Below are 19,347 nucleotides of genomic sequence, written 5' to 3' on the forward strand. Positions count from 1 at the left end.
CCAATGATTGGAACTACAAATTTTGCCACCTCGTTAGGATCAGAAAATAAAATCCGTTCACGCAACAGCACACTGAAAACATGCGTATATGCGACCAACATCTTACTTTTGCGTCTATAAATACATTAAAACGCGGCTTCATTTGGAAGCGCGACAGGATCGTTAACAACGGGGAACACAAGTTTATAACACACCGCCGAGAAGCCACACACAAGTTCATAAATACAAACATATTAGATATGCTGGTTAAATAGACTATTTACACATTGCAAGAGAAAATCTCTGACTCACACACAAACAGCGAGGAGGCTTTCCGTATTACGGCCAGTGACCTTGTGTATTATTGTCATTTGTGGACTGGCTGGATGTCGTTTCCTTCCACATACTCGGATATTTACGGAACTCCTGCAAAAGGTTTTATGTGGAGGGGCTGATGGGAGTCAAGAATGTTAAAGTGGACCTTCTGCAAGTTTGTAAGCTTGACGCGGTGTAAACATTTCCTTTTACGGTTTGAGGCTGTGTATGCTGCCATTGCCTAATCTGAAGCAGGGCTTTACAAGTGTTCCCAACTTTCATTTAAGGGCCAGTTCATCCAAAACAGATATTGCAATATTAATTAGACTCTGGTGTGTTAAAATTAGGGATGCACCGATACCAAGTACAGTACTCGGTACAAGTACAGATACTTTTCCAGCTCCAGGTCTAGACTAGAGAGAAATGCAAAAGTTAGGAGGCCGCTGTCATTTGTAAGGAGCACACGGAGCTCCTGGGATTTGTACTTCCCTGTTAATGTATGATTTTGTTTTTATAAATATATATATATGGGGATGCACTGATATAAGAACTTGTACTCGCAAAACTAGTAAGTACAATTACTGATACATGTTTATTGTCATGTGACAGTTTTCTAAAACAATACAGACTAATAATTTCAGGACAGTGGTGGAGCACCAGAGCCAGGTCACAGCTGCACCCCTGGTAGTTCTCATGAAAATGCCAAGTAGCGGCACTGGTACTCGAAAAGTATCGGTGCATCCCTAGTTAAAATAATTCATCAGATTTTAACATCTCTTCGAGAATTCACAATGGTAGTTTGGATCTCTTATAACCTCCCAACAATGCAGGTGGCTCTTTATCATTACAGAGAATAAACCGGGGAACCCAACACCAATAAACTGATGTTGCAATGGCCAAACTAATAATCATCATCACTGAGACGTTCATCTGAGATGAATCTATGCAGATGTCAAATATCAGTTTAAAAGGTGGAGATTACCATTAAAGAGACATGGTTTCTTATAGAGCAAATAGTGTCTGCAGACGGACCATCTAGCTCCCCAGGCATTTACACTAATTCAGCTACACTCCCCTGCCATGTACCCAGCACAGCTAGAGTCCGTGCTAACAGAGAAGGGCTTTGGGGAAGCATGTGACTTCCCCATTATTGCTTTGTCTAAGCAGCCAATCACCAGGCCTGAACAATGTCACATGGGAGGCCTGTGACATCATTGCCCTACTATGACACCAGTTAGAGAGGCTGGAAGAGGATAGAGAGGCTGGAAGGCTGCAGGTAAGAGGGAGCGAGGGACACTGATCAATAAGAATAAAGGCTTTGGGAGGTGGTATCCTGTTACACACATGGTCCCTTTAACCTGCTTGGGCAAACGTACGTCTCTTTAAATCTGCTAATATAGCAGAAACTGCTTTTCAAACCCTCTTCTCTAACTGAACGATTTCCTTCAATCTGTCCCAATTCTGTGTTCTACAACCCAGCTGTCTATACACCCCCTACCGAGCAAATCTTCAGCCTTCTGCAGCCTACTATGTAGCAGTGCTCAGAGAGGAAAAGGAAAGGGGAGCTAATAAGAGCTCTGCTGCTTTGCCCTGTGCTGTCATGCTAACAGAATACTGCAATTGTCTTTGCTGTCCAGTCAGGGACGGGTACAGGACCAGTCTGCATTGCTTAGATGTAGTGAAGTCTGCAGTGTAGTCCATAAAATTATGTTTGCCTGAATTTTAGCTTCAAATCCCCTTGGTTCCAATTATGCCCCTCCACATAAATGACTGTGAGCAGCCAGTAATCCCAAAGCATATGTTGGCTTACATCAAGAAAACTATTAATAGCGTGGTCAACACAGCAATTTAATCACTAATGCTACGCAGAATGGCTATGTAGTCTTGAAATAAATTCCTAAGCATGGAATCTTGTAGTGTAGGGTTTGCATATTCATCTAATTTTTGCAAAGATCTTCCAACTCTTGCCCAAGTGTGTGGGTGTGTGACTGTGGCCCAGACATTCACTGCAAGCTCCTACCAGAGGCAAGGATTGCGAGAATGACGTGGGAAGCTTCAAGTATTGAGGAGCCACAAGCACCACATAATGACTTATCAGGACCATACATGGTCCAGCACAGTGATAAACAGTTGGTTTCCGTTTCTCTGGCCACTTATTGTATATAAATTAATATATATACACAAACACCTGTGTGTGACAATGCTGTGGAATGCCATACCACATACAAAAGAAATGGCAAACCTAATAAAATTTAGGAGAGGGCAAGATCGTTTTCGGATGACCAATAGTACCCACTGTTACAATTAAAAAGATTTTAAAGGCAGGAAATTGGTTTGATTGACTCTGTGGGTCAGGGAGTCATTTTACCACCAGAAAGGCAAAAACAGACCCCTGCCCAGGGGGTTTGGCTGTGATCTCCATTAGAATTTAGCGAACCATGATAGTGGTGTCATTATACATTAATAGTTCTTCTAAATAGGCCAACTTGCACTTTGGATTTACCGTTCCTCCTAAACAGTTCACAACATGATGAGCTTAAAAATCACAAAGTTAGGTTACTGAAAAATAATGATTTGTAAAGTACATGATGAAAGATGCTTCTACTACACCGGACATTATAAAAAGAGATATTTGCGTTGTCCAACCAAAACAGATGCTGAGTGCACGAGAATGAAAAAAAGGTGAATGTGATCTGTTGCAACGAGCAACACAGTTTGTTTTCCTTCGAAAGTTTGCTATGCAAGTACAACTTGCACCTTTGCCGTGGTCCTGCTGGTCTCAGGTCCCGAACTATGGCCTCCAGGTCTTGTTGTCCTCCAGCCATAATTACACTCAGGCTTATGAATGGAGAAAGCGTTGAAGAGTGAAGGGTCTTCCATTGTCTGCAGTGTTACAGGACAGCGGCAACAAGGCTAGCCGTATTAATAACAGCAGACTCGCCTTACCCTATTCCAACCCAAAGCGAACCAAACCAGCGAAGCTCTGCCTTAAAAACAGATGATGGATCACAATACTGCTGGGTTCCTAACTGATATGAAATAAAAACAAAAATAATTATGTTCCACCAGGGAACATAATCCCCACTCTGGACATCTCAATGCTGGCCTCTAGAGATCCACTACTGGCTAGGGGATCTGTAGGACAATCTGTCCAAGGGCATGCATATTTAATAGTGCTTGCATGCCAATTAGTGTAGAAAATCCTCATCCTTTATTCAAAGTCAAGAGAGAATGAAGTCACAATTCGAGTGCTTTTCATTCCCTTCTTCGCATGGTTAACCCACCTTAGAATACCATATGACAAGCGCTGTGTACTGTAACAAATAAATTGATAAACCTCAGTACAAAGTCTTTGGGGAGATCGATCGCAAGGACAAGGCTGATGGCGCCAAGTCCTGTCCCTCTCCAAATATCCGTCAACAGAATCCAGGCCAAGAAGCGGCTGGCATAATGTGGCGGCTGTCAGTTGCCGAGAGGGTTGGCATATCAGGCGGTATGTGTGGCAATGTGTCTCTCCAGGAGGGTGCGATGGGAAAAGTACTTATTGCAGAAGCAACATTGGAAGCGTTCGGGGCGATGGGTGCGCATGTGGACGTTGAGCGAGCTCTTCTGGGTGAAGCGTTTGCAGCAGATGGAACACTGGAAAGCTCGGACGCCAGTGTGGGTCACCATGTGTTTGAGGAGATAATCCCTTAACGAGAAGGAGCGCCAGCAGATGCTGCACTGGTGTGGCTTCTCTCCTGGAGGAAGGGGAACACAAAAAAATACATTAGGCCAGCAATGGATATTTCATATAATATATTCATACAAATACCTCATGTTATTTACAAATTAGGTGATGTCCCTTCCTGTCACGCCACTGTAGGACAATTATAGATAGTGCATGGTCAGATGGTCAGGAGTGCATGGTCAGATGGTCAGGAAGGACGGGAGGGTGGGAGCAGAAGGGGAAGAAGAACACATTGTCTCCTCCCCAGCCTACAAACCAATCCTATCCTACTTTATGAAGAAGGAAGGGATTTCACTTCCTCCTGCACTAGATAATATCACATCCTGGAGGAAGTTTAGAGATGTGCGACTTCCTATATTTTTAATCTGGCGGCTGAAATGATACTTTTGTTACTTCCATAAAATTGGTTTCTATATTAGTGTTCACACAAACTGGCATTCTCAAGGAAACATACATTTTTTAAAAAGCCTACTTACGCCCTCGAACCCATTGAGATTGTCCAAATATACACAAGACATCCTAAAACTCAACCTGTTTCTCTTCCTGTACTACCAGCTGTTCTGCTTTGGGGTCGGTGATTGGCCAGTCAGCCTTTGACAGCGAGTGTCTCCTCCCCACATGTGGCTGCCTCTCACATGTGGACGACTGTGGCACTTAGCAGTCTATGTAATCTGACCTCTCATCTGATTTAGAACTTTGGACCTAAATAGACTCAAAAACAGATGCACAATGGGGTTGGTTTACTGAAGGCAAAAAAGCTGTTCAATTTGCAAGAAATTTTTCATTTTGCACGGAAATTTCCCCTAAGCTTAAAAACTCCAGAAAATTTTAACCCTTGCAGCTCCAAGCCGGCCATCTGTCACAGTGCTCCCTCCAGCCTGTCTCCTCCCCCACAGCACTGGAATCTTCCTCAGGTCTATACACTGTGTATTGGACGTGATGATTTGCAGAACCTTAGACCACTGCAGAGGAGGGGGAGAGAGTCTGAAAGGACTAGTCTAAGAACAAGCCGGTGTTCTATCCAATTCTCCAACTCGTTGAAACCTCCAACTCCCGTCAGTGTGCCTGCGCAGCCACCCAAGAGAAGTATCAAGCTCCACAATCTGCGGCAGCGCCCCTGAGTGGGCACCCGATGCCGCAAGCACCTACCGGGAGTTGGAGAACTCGATGACAATTTAGAAGCCGCACAGGTGCACCTACGGCAACTGGAGAAGTCAACGAGGATTGCAAAAACTGTGACGGCTGGCGCACTATCGCCCTCTCGTCGTAATCTACAACGGACGTGACGTCACGAGTTGGAGATCTCAACGAGCTGGCCACCTCAACAGAACACCGGCTCAGAGCATTGGGCGAGTATAGCTTTCTTTTGGGGGTGAACCATGTGCAATCAAAAATATTTTTTTCTTCTTGCACATAATTGGGTATTCTTTGCAAAATTTTAACCACGTTCACGAAGCTAAGGGAAAATTATTTTGCATAGTGAAAACTCCCTTGCACATTGAACAGCTTACCTGCCTTTAGTAAATCAACCCCAAAATATTATATTTATCCAACTAAAAAGTAATGATATATTTTAATAAATATATGAACAACTATATGTTCCCTTTAACAGCCCATTGTTTACGTTCCCATCCCAGAATTATCTTCTAATGATTGTCTTTATTCAATGTACATACTACAGATTCAGTTGTGCCTCCCAGAGATCATCAACAATCTCATTCACTGGACTTCCCAACCTCCAAAGACGGTTTAGAAAATAGAAGTGTTTACAGAGCAGGGGAAATATTTGCACATTAGAATGACATAATATTTAAAGATGGAGGCCCACGTAGCTACACTTCTACGACAGAGCTACATCAGCCAGTTATACAAAGGACGAAACTGTGAGGAAATATTTATTCTTTGTAAACACATGTCCCGCTGATTTAGGAGGTCATGGAAAGAATTCACTACAATTATTTTACTCAGCAACTGACTCCAAAATAAAGGAATTTCTTCCCATGTGTAACAGAATGGATTATTTTTCTATGTACACCTAAACTCTAACTGGATGACAATTAAGATTGCTAGAGCGTTGTGTATCAAACAAGTGTCATGCTTTCTATTTTCTATATACAGTATTAAGGATGCACGATACTGATACTAAACACTCGATATCGACAAAGTTACTATCGGTAACTGTGTCGATATCGAGTATTTGGGCGAGTACTCAAGCTCGCCCAAATGCTCCGATACCTGAACTTACGGTTATTGGAAGATTTCCTCTGACAGCAGGGGTGTGGAATTCCTATCGCCCGACTCCCGGGACATGTAGTTTCGGGCGCCGGGCGAGTAGTTTTTTTGTACAGTTAGCCCCGCTCTGGACAAGCAGAGCTAAGTGAACATAGTGATCTGATCACTTGTATGAAACGAGAAGCGGCAATTCTTTCCGTTGTCACCTTGCAACAGGAAGGATCACCCGGTAATATTTTCAAGAAAGCTGCAGATTTAAAAAGGTTGAAACCGTTTGCAGCTTTGTTGGCATATTAAAACTTATATGAGATTTTAGTGATTGGGTTTAGATCTAGTCCACTGAAAAGCTCGTTTAGACATTCCCATAATGTAATTCTCAGGATTCCGGCTCAACTGCCTCTTCGAATAGTTGTGGATCGCCAACTGTCAGATATTTGTGATTGGCTCTCTCACATGACTTGAGATAGGACAGCTTTAAAAAGAGAACAGTTCCATCAGCTGTCAGCTCTGGACTGTGGCCTAAATAGACCAGAAATGTTAAGTGCCACAACCATTTTAGCTGCGCTAATCACCTCTGGAAAGGAGATCTGATCAAAGGCCAATGGACTTTGAAAGCAGACCATATGAAGGCCTCCATAGATGGCTCCAATTTCAGATGGTTCTTGCAGAGCCAACCAAAACTCAAGCCGTGGATGGCCCTGTCCAAACCACCTGGCCCGAAAAGGCAGTTTTCAAAATTGAGTTGGGTGGGTCAAATATCCAGTGACTACATCCCATCAGATGCAATCACTGTTCAGCAGCGCCATGATTGTCCGAATACAACAGCCAACAATGGAGTATAGCGTGGATGGGGAAACTGACTGATATGGGGGGTGTGTGTATGTGTGTGTGTGTTAGGGTGAAACCAGTTGCTCTATGTATAACAATGTGATTTTCAGACCCAATATTGCACAATGGACAGAGGCAGAGGTTCATCAGATTGGGGGTATCCAGGGTAGGGGTAAAGCCAAAGTGTCTCTTAATATAGGGTACTGTTTAAATTAAAAATATGAATAACCCGGCAGTAAAGAAGCTTAGTGGTTAGCACTTCTGCCTTCCGGCACTGGGGTCCTCGATTTGAATCCCAGCAAAAGGTTCTCCCTGTGCTTATGTGGGTGTCCTCCATCTTCTGCCAACATTCCAAAAGACACGCTGGTAGGGCAAGTGGCTCCTGTCTAATACAGCCTTAGTATATGTATGTGAGATAGAGACCTTAGATTGTAAGCTCTTTGAGAGCAGGGACACTGACTATATAAATTGTTGGCACTATATAAATGCATGAAATAAATAAAAATCTATGTGGGTTCCTGCAGAATCGGGACAAATTCAAACTGCGGTCGGCCCTGTAACCACCACCTAGCGAAACAAAGTGGACTGAGCCAGGCGGAAAATGATCAGCCGAAAACCGATTGCCTCCTACCAGAGGTTCGGCAGAGCCATTGGAGTGCCTGTAATAAATACAAATCATTGTGTTGATGAATGGATAGTGCAGGAAAGCAGTTTATGACACCATTCTTCCCATGGGTTGTGCCCTGGTCTATCAACCAGAATGATACACTCTGGATTGATAGATAGATGTTTGGCAATATCAATTCATACCTTTGGCTTCTCTTATAAAATTTGCAAAGCGGCCCCAGCTCAAGCACATCATTTATCCCACAGGGGTAGCCAATAGCGCCAAACCATGGACTGTGCCAGTGCCGTCACAAAATGCTAGCCTAATGGTAATGCTCACGAATACAGAGGGCCTTTCCTGAAACATGAATCTGATAAGAATTTGTTTATGCCGGATGAAAAAGTGGAGTGATGGGGAGAGAGATTGACAGGTAGATGATGACTTATGAACAGAAGGGATCAGAACAAGTCTTCTAACCTGACCCATGGAAGTGACGCTGCTGTCCAATCAGCCTGAAAATCATTGGATTGCGCTACCGATTCTCATGCCTCGGGGGACCTCAAACAGCAGCCTAGCAATGCAGCACTTGGGAACTCAAGGCCTACACAAACTGTAATATATTTAGGGCAGCAGACCTCTCATAGACACTGCTCCAGTCTATGCCAGCATGGAGGATGATATAAGCCATTGCCTGACACCAGAGTCCCGGAGCAAAGCTCAGGGGCCAATTTAAGCCCAGTAATAATACCTCTCACTGCCATGCTATAAGCGGCCAACATGCTCTTCTGGTATTTTAGCCAATCTCCTAAACAATCTAGACAAAAATAACCAAACACAGTCAGGGGGTGGAAGTCAGCTGCATGAAAATCATTCTTTTGTTAGCTGCATACAGAGGAGTCTATTTCTGGGTCAAAACTTTAAGGAAGAATATAATCCTTACATGTTACATAGACATATCACGAGGTGCTTCCATGACCCAGTGTGCAAAGTATGCTGGGCTTTCTAATATAAGAAATCCCTGCAACGCCTGCACGGCGATCAGCCCCCAGAATATAAAAGGCAGATGGTGCCATATCTACTAGGAGAGGGGGAAGACTATGTTATCCTGTGTGACTCATTTTGCAATAAGTGTAATCTGATCTCCCCTGCTCTTCAGATTTATATCGCAGAACTGCTGTAGAAGGCACGTACTATTCTTTGGAGCTCATCGCCAGAATATTCATATGTCATATTTACTCCTATGATTAAAGTGACACTAAACTCAGGAGTTAAATCACTGGGCTGTAGATCCTCCAATCATCTCTGAATTGGTGCTGACACTGTCCTTCCTTCTGGAGGGTGACTACTTTTGTTTCCCATGGTCCCTGTGTGTGTTGTAAAGTAGTCACCACTACAAAATCACTCCTGTGATGGACTACAATCTCATGTTGTTTACTAATTTGCATTGAGATTGTAGTCCATCCCGGGAGCGAGCTTGGAGCGGTGACTACTTTACAACACACCCGGGGACCATGGGGAACAGACGTAGCCCCCCTCCAGAAGGAAGGACAGTGTCAGCACCAATTCAGAGATGATTTGAGGATCTACAGTTGAGTGATACATTAATAAGGTCCAGTATTGTTAATAGAGAAGGAACTTGAATGCATTTTTAAGATTTAACTCCTGAGTTTGGTGTCACTTTAATATCACAAAAGTGCATGATTTCTATCAGTTATATACAATAATAAAGGAGCATGTGGCAGACTAGTACGAAAATAAACTTTCATGCCAAGTAAAAGAAGCACTAACTGTTAAATGTATATCTCACACAGTTGAAGTGCACAGCAATAATCCAAACAAGCCCCGAGCTGCACACAAAGCTGGTCCACCAGAGATGCTCTTGGCTCAAACTTTCTGCCATAGACTTGAGGGCTGTCGGTGAGCTGGTGCAAAACTGGCACTGTTGAAGGTGTTTAATATTACTAATAAAAGCAATGGAACTTGTGGCAACATCCGCAAAGCCCCGGGTGGTTCAAAAATACTGAAAGTGGCTGCGGTTTAACAGCTGAGCCAAAAAAAAAAGTCAGCCACACAGGACCGCACATGGTATAGGTGTGGATTGTGTATAGATTGGGGGTTGTTTGTACAAGATTCTAAAAAGGTGCATAAAGCTACAGTAACATCAGCACCAGAGCAGAACCAATGCTGATCGTTATTAAAGTGACACTAACCTTAGAAGTTAAATCTTAAAAATACATTCAGGTACCTTAATTAACAACAATGTATCTTATTTGTGTATCACTTGGCTGTAGATCCTCCAATCATCTCTGAATTGGTGCTGACACTGTCCTTCCTTCTGGAGGGAGGCTACTTTTGTTCCCCATGGTCCCTGTGTGTGCTGTAAAGTAGTCACCGCTCCAAGCTCGCTCCTGTGATGGACTACAATCTCAGGTTTAGTTTACTCATTTGAAAGGATGCACCGATAACGATACTAGTATCAGTATCGGTGCCGATATCGAGTATTTGGGCGAGTACTGGTACTCGCCCAAATGCTCCAACACCCTCCGGTCAGAGGAAGAAAGATTTCCTCTGACCGGTAGTGCCGTAGGGGAACATGGAGCCAGCTACCTGTGCGATCAGGAAGCTGGACGCCAAGTAATGACCCGCCTCCTAATTAGCCAGGAAGCCAGCACCAGGCTGATTGTGCTGGGAAGTCGGAATCAGCATCGAACCGGCTTCCCGGCCAATCAGGAAGCTGACTCTATGCCAATTGTGATTAGCCAGGAAACTGGCTTCCCAGTCAATCAAGCCGGCACACAACATGGAGCCGGCTTCCTAGGCAATCAGGAAGCCGGCCAGCATGTCATTACCCACCACCCGGCTTTCTAATTGCCTGGTAAGCCGGCTCCATGCCAGCGGAAGCACCCATAACAGTACTCGGTATCGGCGAGGAACGAAAGCAAAATATCGGTATTCTTACACGATACCGAAATACCTGTATTGGTGCATCCCTACCAATTTGTATTGCAATTGTAGTCCATCACAGGAGTGAGCTTCGAACAGTGACTACTTTACCACACACACAGGGACCATGGGGAACAAATGTAGATTTGAAAATGAAAGAGAGAAGCTGATTGGTTGCTCCAGATTTTGATAAATCCCTCTCATAGACTTACAAAAACCTCTAAAGTTAGTAGTCCTTTAAGTGACAACTACATAACAGCTACGGAGCACTTACCAGAATGGATGAACATGTGTTTGGTGTAGTTCTTCCGAGAACTGAAGGTTTTCTGACAGTGACTGCAGACGTAGGACGGTTCGGGGTTCCGTGAAGGTCCTGGACGCTGGGTCTGGTCGTTCTGCAGGTTTCCAGGGACTATATTCGAATTCATTTGGACAACGTTGCTGGAGCCGTCTTGCTGAACACTGAAAAAGCTCTGCGTGACTCCAGACTGGTTTTGGGTCGGGTGCGTCAGGTGGAACTGGAAGATGCTGGAAGAACCTGTGGCCACAGCAGCCGAGACAGAGTTCTTGAGATCTCGATTAAGGACTGATGCCACAAACGGGAGTCCCCTTGTTTCCCCGACTCTGGCATTAAAGGGGGGGTTGGGCTTGAAGTCAGAGCCGGCCACCACAGCCAGGTTCCTAAGGCTGGAGCTCTCCAAGCTACAGTCCGGCCTGAACTTGTCACCATTGTCTATGGAAGTTTCCCTATTGCCTTCTGGCAGGTTCTCCTCGCTTTGCCAAGGAGGGATAAAGGTTTCCGAAAAAACATCCTGGTTGGCAAAGAAGTCCTGCCCCTCAGCAGGAAATTCCATCTGGCCGGTCGTGGAGTCTTTCCGCCCATTGCCGGCGTTACGGACTTTATCGTCCGGACTTCTGACTTTCTCGTTTTCGCTGCAGCTGGTGAATCCTCCGCTACACTCTGTGAACACAGCTCCCTTTTCATCCTCGTTATCATCTTTTCCGTTCCCATCATCTTCTTCCTCTTCTTCCTCCTCTTCGTCCTTAATGATCACGGGGACAGAGTCTGAGATCTGCAGACGCACCGGCTGCCGCTGTTTTCGGCTGTGGCAGCTCTGTGGTGCCTCCGCTTGCGTCAAGTAAGCTGTCGACATTCCATCGTTGTCCGGGACGTGCTCAACCTCCGGCACGGTTATCTCCCTGACTTCCGAAAGCTGGCGCTGCTGCGCCGACAGCATATCTCTCAGCTTGTAGCGCACTTCCGAGGCGCAAAGTAACTTTGGCGCTTCGCTAACCGTCCCTATCTGGGACATGATCTCCATGTCGTTGGATCGTAAAGAAGATGGCAAAGAGCAAGTTGAGTCCCTTATGCCCAAAGCTGCTGAGCATTCCGGATCTTTGGTGGGCTGCTCTTGGCTCTTGTTCATGGAAGAGCGGCTCTGAGGCCCACATGGCGCCATGGCTGTAGCAATAGTCACGGGCTTGTTTGCCCGACTCTGCGATATGATCTGTGTGCATTCGTCAATGACAGTTTTAATCTGAAGGATACTGGCCGCCGTCAAGATCTGTAGAGCCTCAGACTGGGCTACAACCAGCGACCCGCTGTACATGAACTCCACCAACTGCTGAACCACCTGAGTTGGTACCACTGGCGGAACCTCGATCTCTGAGTAACCCAGGAGAAGCTTGTCATGGAAGAAGGGGCTCCCTGCTGCCAACACACAGCGATGGGCTCGTAGAGTCGCATCGTGGATGTGCACGGTGACGTCACAGAAATGCCCACCCAGACGCTGGGCGTTCAGGGTCTCCAGGAGACTCTTGCTGAAGTTCTGCAGGTGGATGTAATGAACCGCATCAGCCATCTTTGAGAACAAGTAGTTTGCTGCAGAGAGAGAGAGAGAAACAATTATAATAGGTCCAGCATCAATGATCTGCACTGTCTTCTGGAGCTTCACTGGCTGATCCAAGCATCCAGCAAACTTTTGGGTGTGTGGGATACTTGGTCTCCTCTACTGCAGCGATTCCTTCCTCTGACCCTACGCATCTCCAGGATATAGTAGTGACCGGAGGAAGAAACCAGAGTGGCTAGCGTGGAATACATGCATACGACACACTCAAAATGGTGGTGGATGCTCAAGTCGTTTCAACCACCAATGCTCCAGAAGACACCGCAGATCGGTGGTGTGGGAGGTGTAAGTATTAATCTGTGATCTTCTCACAATGTACTTTAGAACCTGTAGCAAGTCAGATAGAGCCCACCTCATTTCCTGGCTGGAGGACATTCATCATCTAGCTCCTTCCTACCCAACCTGACTGTCCCTGGTCCTCCTCTTTCATTCATTGGATTTCAGTTCCTTCAATCATGGAGGCTCAGCATCACATGTGGGCGTTACCTTGGGGGTTCTGCATTCAAATCCATTCTGACTAGGAATGCCCACTTTTATAGACTTCCAACCACCCATCAAGACATTTTGATATTTACATAACTCCTCCCAAGAGTCAGTCCTACTGAGGCAGGGTGCTGTCATGTTTTCAGGAAGCTATGTACAGCACCCGGTTTTCTTTTTTTTTTGTCCTTTTATGATGGATTATGTATATTCTCCTTATTTACTCCGTGTCGGACTTCACTTGAAGAATTGAAGTGGAATGCTCTACCCACTGCCTGACCTCACACAGTCTCCCAGCTCGGGTTTGCAGTATGTGAGGTCAGACAAGCGACATGAGAAACTGACATTTTCCATCTGATCTCCCACCCCTGACTCTCAAGCTTGACGAATCCAGGAGCACATATACATCTTTCATATGTAAACAGATTTATGATTTGGGACAGAATATTTAGATTCTGCGTAAGCCAAGGAGTGACTAATCCTCTTTAAAGTGATCGTACATGCCGGCCGGGCTAGATTTCCATTGCTGTGTGTCTACATGTAGAGCTGAGAGTGCTCCCTCTAGTGGCTCTCTGTGTATCTGCCAGTTCCTCCACCTCCCTGCAAATCTCAGCCGCACACTCAGTCAGGCCCGGCAGACTTGTACCAAAACAAAAGAACGGTATGCCTACCCACAGATATAAGACTGTACCTGCCAGAAGGCAGACACGTTCTATATACGCAGAGGGTTTGTGTACATGAGCTTCAGCTTGTAGCAGAGCAGCGGGTAAAGCAAGCTTTCGGCTAGTCTCGGGCAGAGAACTTCTCTTATCTGCTGCCTGTTAAAGGGTAAGGTCACCTCCTCATAAAAAGGAGGTAAATTATATCACAACACCCTCCCCACCACACCCCCCGGTCCCCCTGCACTTAGATACTTAGATGATGACTTCCCGACGGCCATGCCAGGCGGTTTAATGGGCTGCACACTTGTACACAGCCCGGAGGTTGAGTAGTAACATAATGTTGAAAATGGTGACCAGTCATCGGTCAGTGCAGCCATGTGACCATACCGAGCAATGAGAACCTCTTCTGAGCCTTTAGTCTTCCAAAACACTGAAGGAGGCAGAGATTTTCATCGGTCAGTGTAGTCACATGACCAATAAGAATCTCTTCTAAACCTTCTATTTTCCTCATACGTGATCATGGAAGAAATTCTCATTGGTTGGTGAGACCATGTGACCAATAAGAATCTCTTCTAAACCTTCTAATCTTCCCATATGGGGTCCTGGAAGAAAGAAGAGATTCTCATTGGTCAGTGCAGTCACGTGACCAATAAGAATCTCTTCTAAACCTTCTATTCTTCCCATAGGAGGTCCTGGAAGAAATGTTCCGTTAGACTTACCGGTAACGGTATTTCTAGGAATCTTCCAGGACAGCAACCTGATAGATGATTGGTTCCACCTTCTACAGGAAACACAATTAGCAAAACAGTTAAAAGCCCCTCCCCTTCCCCTCGTACCTCAGTTGTGATAAAAAAGAGATTCTCATTGGTTGGTGAGGCCACGTGACCAATAAGCTCTTCTAAACCTTATTTCTTCAGGTTCCAGGAAGACAGAAGAGATTCTCTTTGGCCACAGTGAACCTCTTTTTCCTTCTGGGATGCCGTTTCGGAAGAAAGAAAGCTTAGAACAGATTCCCATTGGTCGGTGTGGTCGCATGGCCTTGCTGACCAATGACTGGGCTGCGTAGTGAAGTTTTGAAGCGTGTGGCCATTACGCGGCTGGTGTGGGCATCGAGTGTATGTCATATGAACAGTTAATTGCAGTGGCAACGGCGGGTGGGGGGAGTTGTGAGTAAGTTCATGGCTTCATTTTTTAATAAACAGGTGAACTTACCCTTTAAATATACCATTAACAGTGTAAATCCTGCTGGAAATCCAGTGCCATCCTGCTCAGACTTATCATTAGCCCTCCCAGTTCTTAACTTGGACTACAAACCAATCCTCCCATTTTGTGAAGAGAGGGGGAGGGATTCTGTAGTTTAACAGAAGACAACTAGGAAAGGTTGTGGCATCAGCCCACAACAGGAAGTTAGGAGCCGAGTGAATTTCTGGAACAGTAACAGGTTTTCTTTTCTATAAAAGAGACAAAACACAAGATCTGTGCACGTATGACAGAGAGGTACTGAGCGTGTTTGCATTCTGCAGATTGGAGGGTCAGGGAAGAAGAATCTGTTATCTGAAAACGTCTCCAAAACTATCGCACTTCCTTCTGTATATATATATGTGACTGCAAGAAAATTCCCTGACTAACCCGTCATTACATGAGATCTCTAAACTCACAATGTCTGCACATAATGAGAGGGTGGAAGACACGATAGACCAGGCGGGGGGAGGATGTGTATTATTGTATCTGTAATATCCTAGGAATAGCTAAATGTGGGGAAATATAAACACCGTCATAATACTAGACAAGCTTGTATACCTGTGTGTAATATATACAGTGTGTGTGTGTGTGTGTAATATATACAGTGTGTGTGTGTAATATATACAATGTGTGTGTGTAATATATACAGTGTGTGTGTACATGTGTGTAATATAGACAATGGATGTCTTTGTGTAATATGTACATACTGTGTATTGTGTGTGTAATGTATACAATGAATGAGCGTGTGTGTAATATGTATATAGAATGTGTGCATGTATGTGTGGGGTGTATGTATATAATGTGTGTATACAATATATACAGTGTGTGTATATATATATATATATATATTCCAAAAATAGAGTATTGCTTCCGACCTGAAGAAGAGAGGTTAACTCTCGAAAACTTGTCTGTTAAATAATGTTAGTCCAATAAGAAAGGTATCATTGTATACTGCGGTACTCTGTTTTGTTTTGGTTTTCTACATCTTCTCTACTGGACTAATACAGCTTACCCATTTACATTACTATATATTACACACACACTAATATATATATACACAGGTGAAACTCGAATAATTAGAATATTGTGCAAAAGTAATTGCAGTAAGTTCTGCAAAAGGGGCCCAAACCAAGTACTGAGTACATATAGGAAGTCACGCAGTATAAGATACAATTACCAGAGGAAGAGACAAAGTAGATCTACAAGTTCCATACACCGGTGACCTGCTACACCTGAGCAGGGTGCAGGAAATGTATATAAAGTGTTTCCCCGAAAATATTATATTTGTTTTGGCTCAAAAAAGTACCCTAGGTCTTATTTTTTTTTTTTATGTACAACAATCCACACTTATTCATATACACAAATATGGTGATCAGGGCAACCAGGGGTGCCGTACCTTTCCAAGGGCAATTTGCTAACCAATCGCTGGCCAGTATGAGCGGAGCGCGCTTTCACTATGGATTCCTCACAGGAGGAGTGCATTTGGTATGACTCCACCTGTGACAGGAGCCGGTGCTATAGAGGAGGCATCGGCTTATGCGGCTCTGCTCCCTCCGCTGCCGCCTCGCTTCCTCTAGCGCTGGCTTCATTGGCACCTCTGATTCTCTCCCGCGGCTCTTCAAGTTCCCCCTTATGCCACCACCGGCCCTGGGAATGGTCACAACTAGGTCTTATTTTCGGGGTAGGTCTTATATTTGAGCAATTCCCAAAAATAGTACTAGGTCTTATTTTCGGGGGAAACTGTGCTTTAACTACAAATCCCAACATGCCACTGCCTCGGGAAGTCATGCCCATAACTGGCAGTCTTGCAATGCCTCATGGGATTTGTAGTTCCACAACAGCTGGAGGGTCGGAGTTGCCCACTCCTGATCTACAGACTACGCACACAGAAACAATAATTTCAGGTGTAGCAGGTCACCGGTGTATGGAACTTGAAGATATACTTTGTATCTTCTTCTGGTAAATTGTATCTTATACTGCGTGACTTCCCAAATATAGTGTGTGTGTGTGTGTGTGTGTGTGTGTGTGTGTGTGTGTGTGTGTGTGTGTGTATATATATATATATATACACACATTGTATATATTGCACACACATATTGTATATATATTACACACACACACACTGTATACACACACATTGTATATATTATATACACACACTTTATTTATAAATACATGTTGGGAGGAATTCATAAAACTGGAGCAGTTGCCTATGGCAACCAATTAGCTTCTCTGTATAATTTTTCATAGCTTAACCTGAACAAACTGAAGAGTGAAGGTGATAGGTTGCCACGGGCAACTGTCCAAGATTCTGTCTGCTCCAGTTTTAGGAATTCCGCTCCATTATTGATCTATTATGAATACATGAATTATACACACACCTTATTTATAAACCTGTATTATAGCTAGACAGACAGACAGAGCCATATACATTGTATACCCCCTCCTTTTGCTGAGTGCACGCTCACACTCACCAGTCTTGCCGGGGGCGCGCGCACGCGCGTTCCCGCTGCCGGACTCCCTCAGGGTGTTGCTGGTTAAGGCCCGTTCTCCTCTGGGGTTCGGTGACTGGGTAGGGGTGGTGGTGGTGCCGTCCGCCGCCAGTCTCTGAGTGTAGCCGCCCCGCCCGCTGGAGCCGGAGAGCGGAGACAGAACCCGGACAGGTCTGGGCCACTGCGCATGCTCCCATTCCCGGGTAGACGCCACTGCGCATGCGCCCTCTCCTTTCCAGCCAGACATGAAATAACTTTATTGACAAGTGCAGACGGCGACAGCGCTGTGATCCTATTATGGAGACAGACGTTAAAAAAATAAAAGAAAGGGAAACCTATAAGGCTCCGTGATGGCGGTGTAGTAGAAGGCGGCGGGCTGGTTTCGGCGGCAGTGTGCTCGGTGTCAGTGTGCTCCTCTGGGCTGAATGACAAGAGAGCAGACAGATAACTGTTATCTCATTAGCATGTAATCTCCAGGCCCCGCCCACCCTCTGTGTGTTGTTCTTTATCATAACATGCAGAGGATGGAGTGCAGCAGCAGGGTGTCACCCTCCAAACACATGCAGGGGAACCATGGAAGGGGCCCCAGTCACTGCCAGTATGTCACCCTCCGATCCCATGCAGGGGAATAATGGAAGGGGCCCCAGTCACTGCCAGTATGTCACCCTCAAAACACATGCAGGGGAATTATGGAAGGGGCCCCAGTCACGGCCAGTATGTCACCCTCCAAACACATGCAGGGGAACCATGGAAGGGGCCCCAGTCACTGCCAGTATGTCACCCTCCAAACACATGCAGGGCAAACGTGGAAGGGGCCCCAGTCACTGCCAGTATGTCGGCCACCAGACACATGCAGGGGAACCATGGAAGGGGCCCCAGTCACTGCCAGTATGTCACCCACCTAAACATATGCAGGGGAACCATGGAAGGGGCCCGGACACAACAACTTTAAATATATTCCCCAATAAATCAAAATCAATTTATATAAATAACAGTGACGTCATCACTATGCTGTGTATAGCCTGTGCAGAAAGCAGAGCTGTGGGAGGGATTCAACAGGCCCCACCCACTACCGGAGGGGGAGGAGACAAGACTGGTCACTGCTGCTCTCTTTACTTGTCAGAGTGACTGGTCTTATCTCCTCCCCCTCCTGTAGTGGGTGGGGCCTGCTGGGTCCCTCCCACAGCTCTGCTCTCTGCATAGGCTATGTACAGCCCAGTGAGGTTGCCACTGTACAAGGCAATAACTGGGTTTGCCAAGGCATTTTGTGCACACAAAGCAGAATTATATATGTAGCTATTGCGCAATATAGTTCAATAAAAGTTTTTGTGTGTACTGGCCCCGGCAAGGATCACATCTATAGTGGGGCGAATACCACAAACCTCATACATCATGGGTAGGACTGAATGAACTGAGTACATATAACTTCATGTCATTCAGATCTAAATATACACAGAGTGAGCCGTCGCCATTGTTCTTCTCCGTGCTTTAAATACATTCTATTTATGTGTCTGAGCTGGCATCAAATGTCACTGCTAATTATAAACCTGGAAATATACCGTCTGCTGCCATGAACAGCCCATGTCAGCAAAGCTTTATATAGGAGCCGAGTTCTTCAGGGGTGAGATACCCCGCTTAAAATATATACACTATATTGCCAAAAGTATTGGGACGCCCCTCCAAATCATTGGATTCAGGTGTTCCAATCACCTCCGTGACCACAAGTGTATAAAATCACACACCTCGGCATGCAGACGCTTCTACACACATTGGTGAAAGAGAGCGAAAAATACAAATATATATTCAGCACGTCTCTGCCATACACACACTGCCATGTTTTATCCCTAACCCCTTCGTGACTGACGACGTACAGTGTACGTCGCCCGCATCGGGGCTGTTTAAATAGACTCCCGGTGACTTTTGCCGCCGG

General features: G+C 45.3%; 2 protein-coding genes across 2 annotated transcripts in view; one reads left to right on the top strand and one right to left on the bottom strand.

The window, feature by feature from the left end:
* Positions 1 to 3,720: 3,720 nt before the first annotated feature.
* On the bottom strand, positions 3,721 to 17,427 carry ZBTB45 (zinc finger and BTB domain containing 45). Its single transcript, XM_018576927.1, has 3 exons — positions 17,400 to 17,427; positions 10,909 to 12,516; positions 3,721 to 4,034 (listed from the first exon to the last, which is right to left on the bottom strand). The coding sequence occupies exons 2-3, from the start codon at positions 12,494 to 12,496 to the stop codon at positions 3,781 to 3,783; spliced, it is 1,842 nt and encodes a 613-aa protein (XP_018432429.1). The 5' UTR covers positions 12,497 to 12,516; positions 17,400 to 17,427; the 3' UTR covers positions 3,721 to 3,780.
* Positions 17,428 to 17,453: 26 nt separating this feature from the next.
* Positions 17,454 to 19,347, top strand: part of THAP7 (THAP domain containing 7) — a 15,218-nt gene continuing 13,324 nt past the window's right edge. Inside the window, exon 1 of the mRNA XM_018576950.1 lies at positions 17,454 to 17,588. The gene's annotated coding sequence lies outside the window, so the exon portion shown is untranslated. The remainder of the gene's footprint in view (positions 17,589 to 19,347) is intronic.

The sequence above is a fragment of the Nanorana parkeri genome, unplaced genomic scaffold (assembly GCF_000935625.1).
Source record: "Nanorana parkeri isolate BGI_ZX_2015 unplaced genomic scaffold, ASM93562v1 scaffold5, whole genome shotgun sequence".
Taxonomy (NCBI): domain Eukaryota; kingdom Metazoa; phylum Chordata; class Amphibia; order Anura; family Dicroglossidae; genus Nanorana; species Nanorana parkeri.

Bases quoted from the DNA above. Each gene is read 5' to 3' on its own strand.
- ZBTB45 (XM_018576927.1), bottom strand. From the start codon at position 12,496: ATGGCTGATGCGGTTCATTACATCCACCTGCAGAACTTCAGCAAGAGT. The intron at 4,035-10,908 runs GTAAGTGCTCCG...CCCTTCCTCCAG, and splicing joins ACACATGTTCATCCATTCTG to GAGAGAAGCCACACCAGTGC.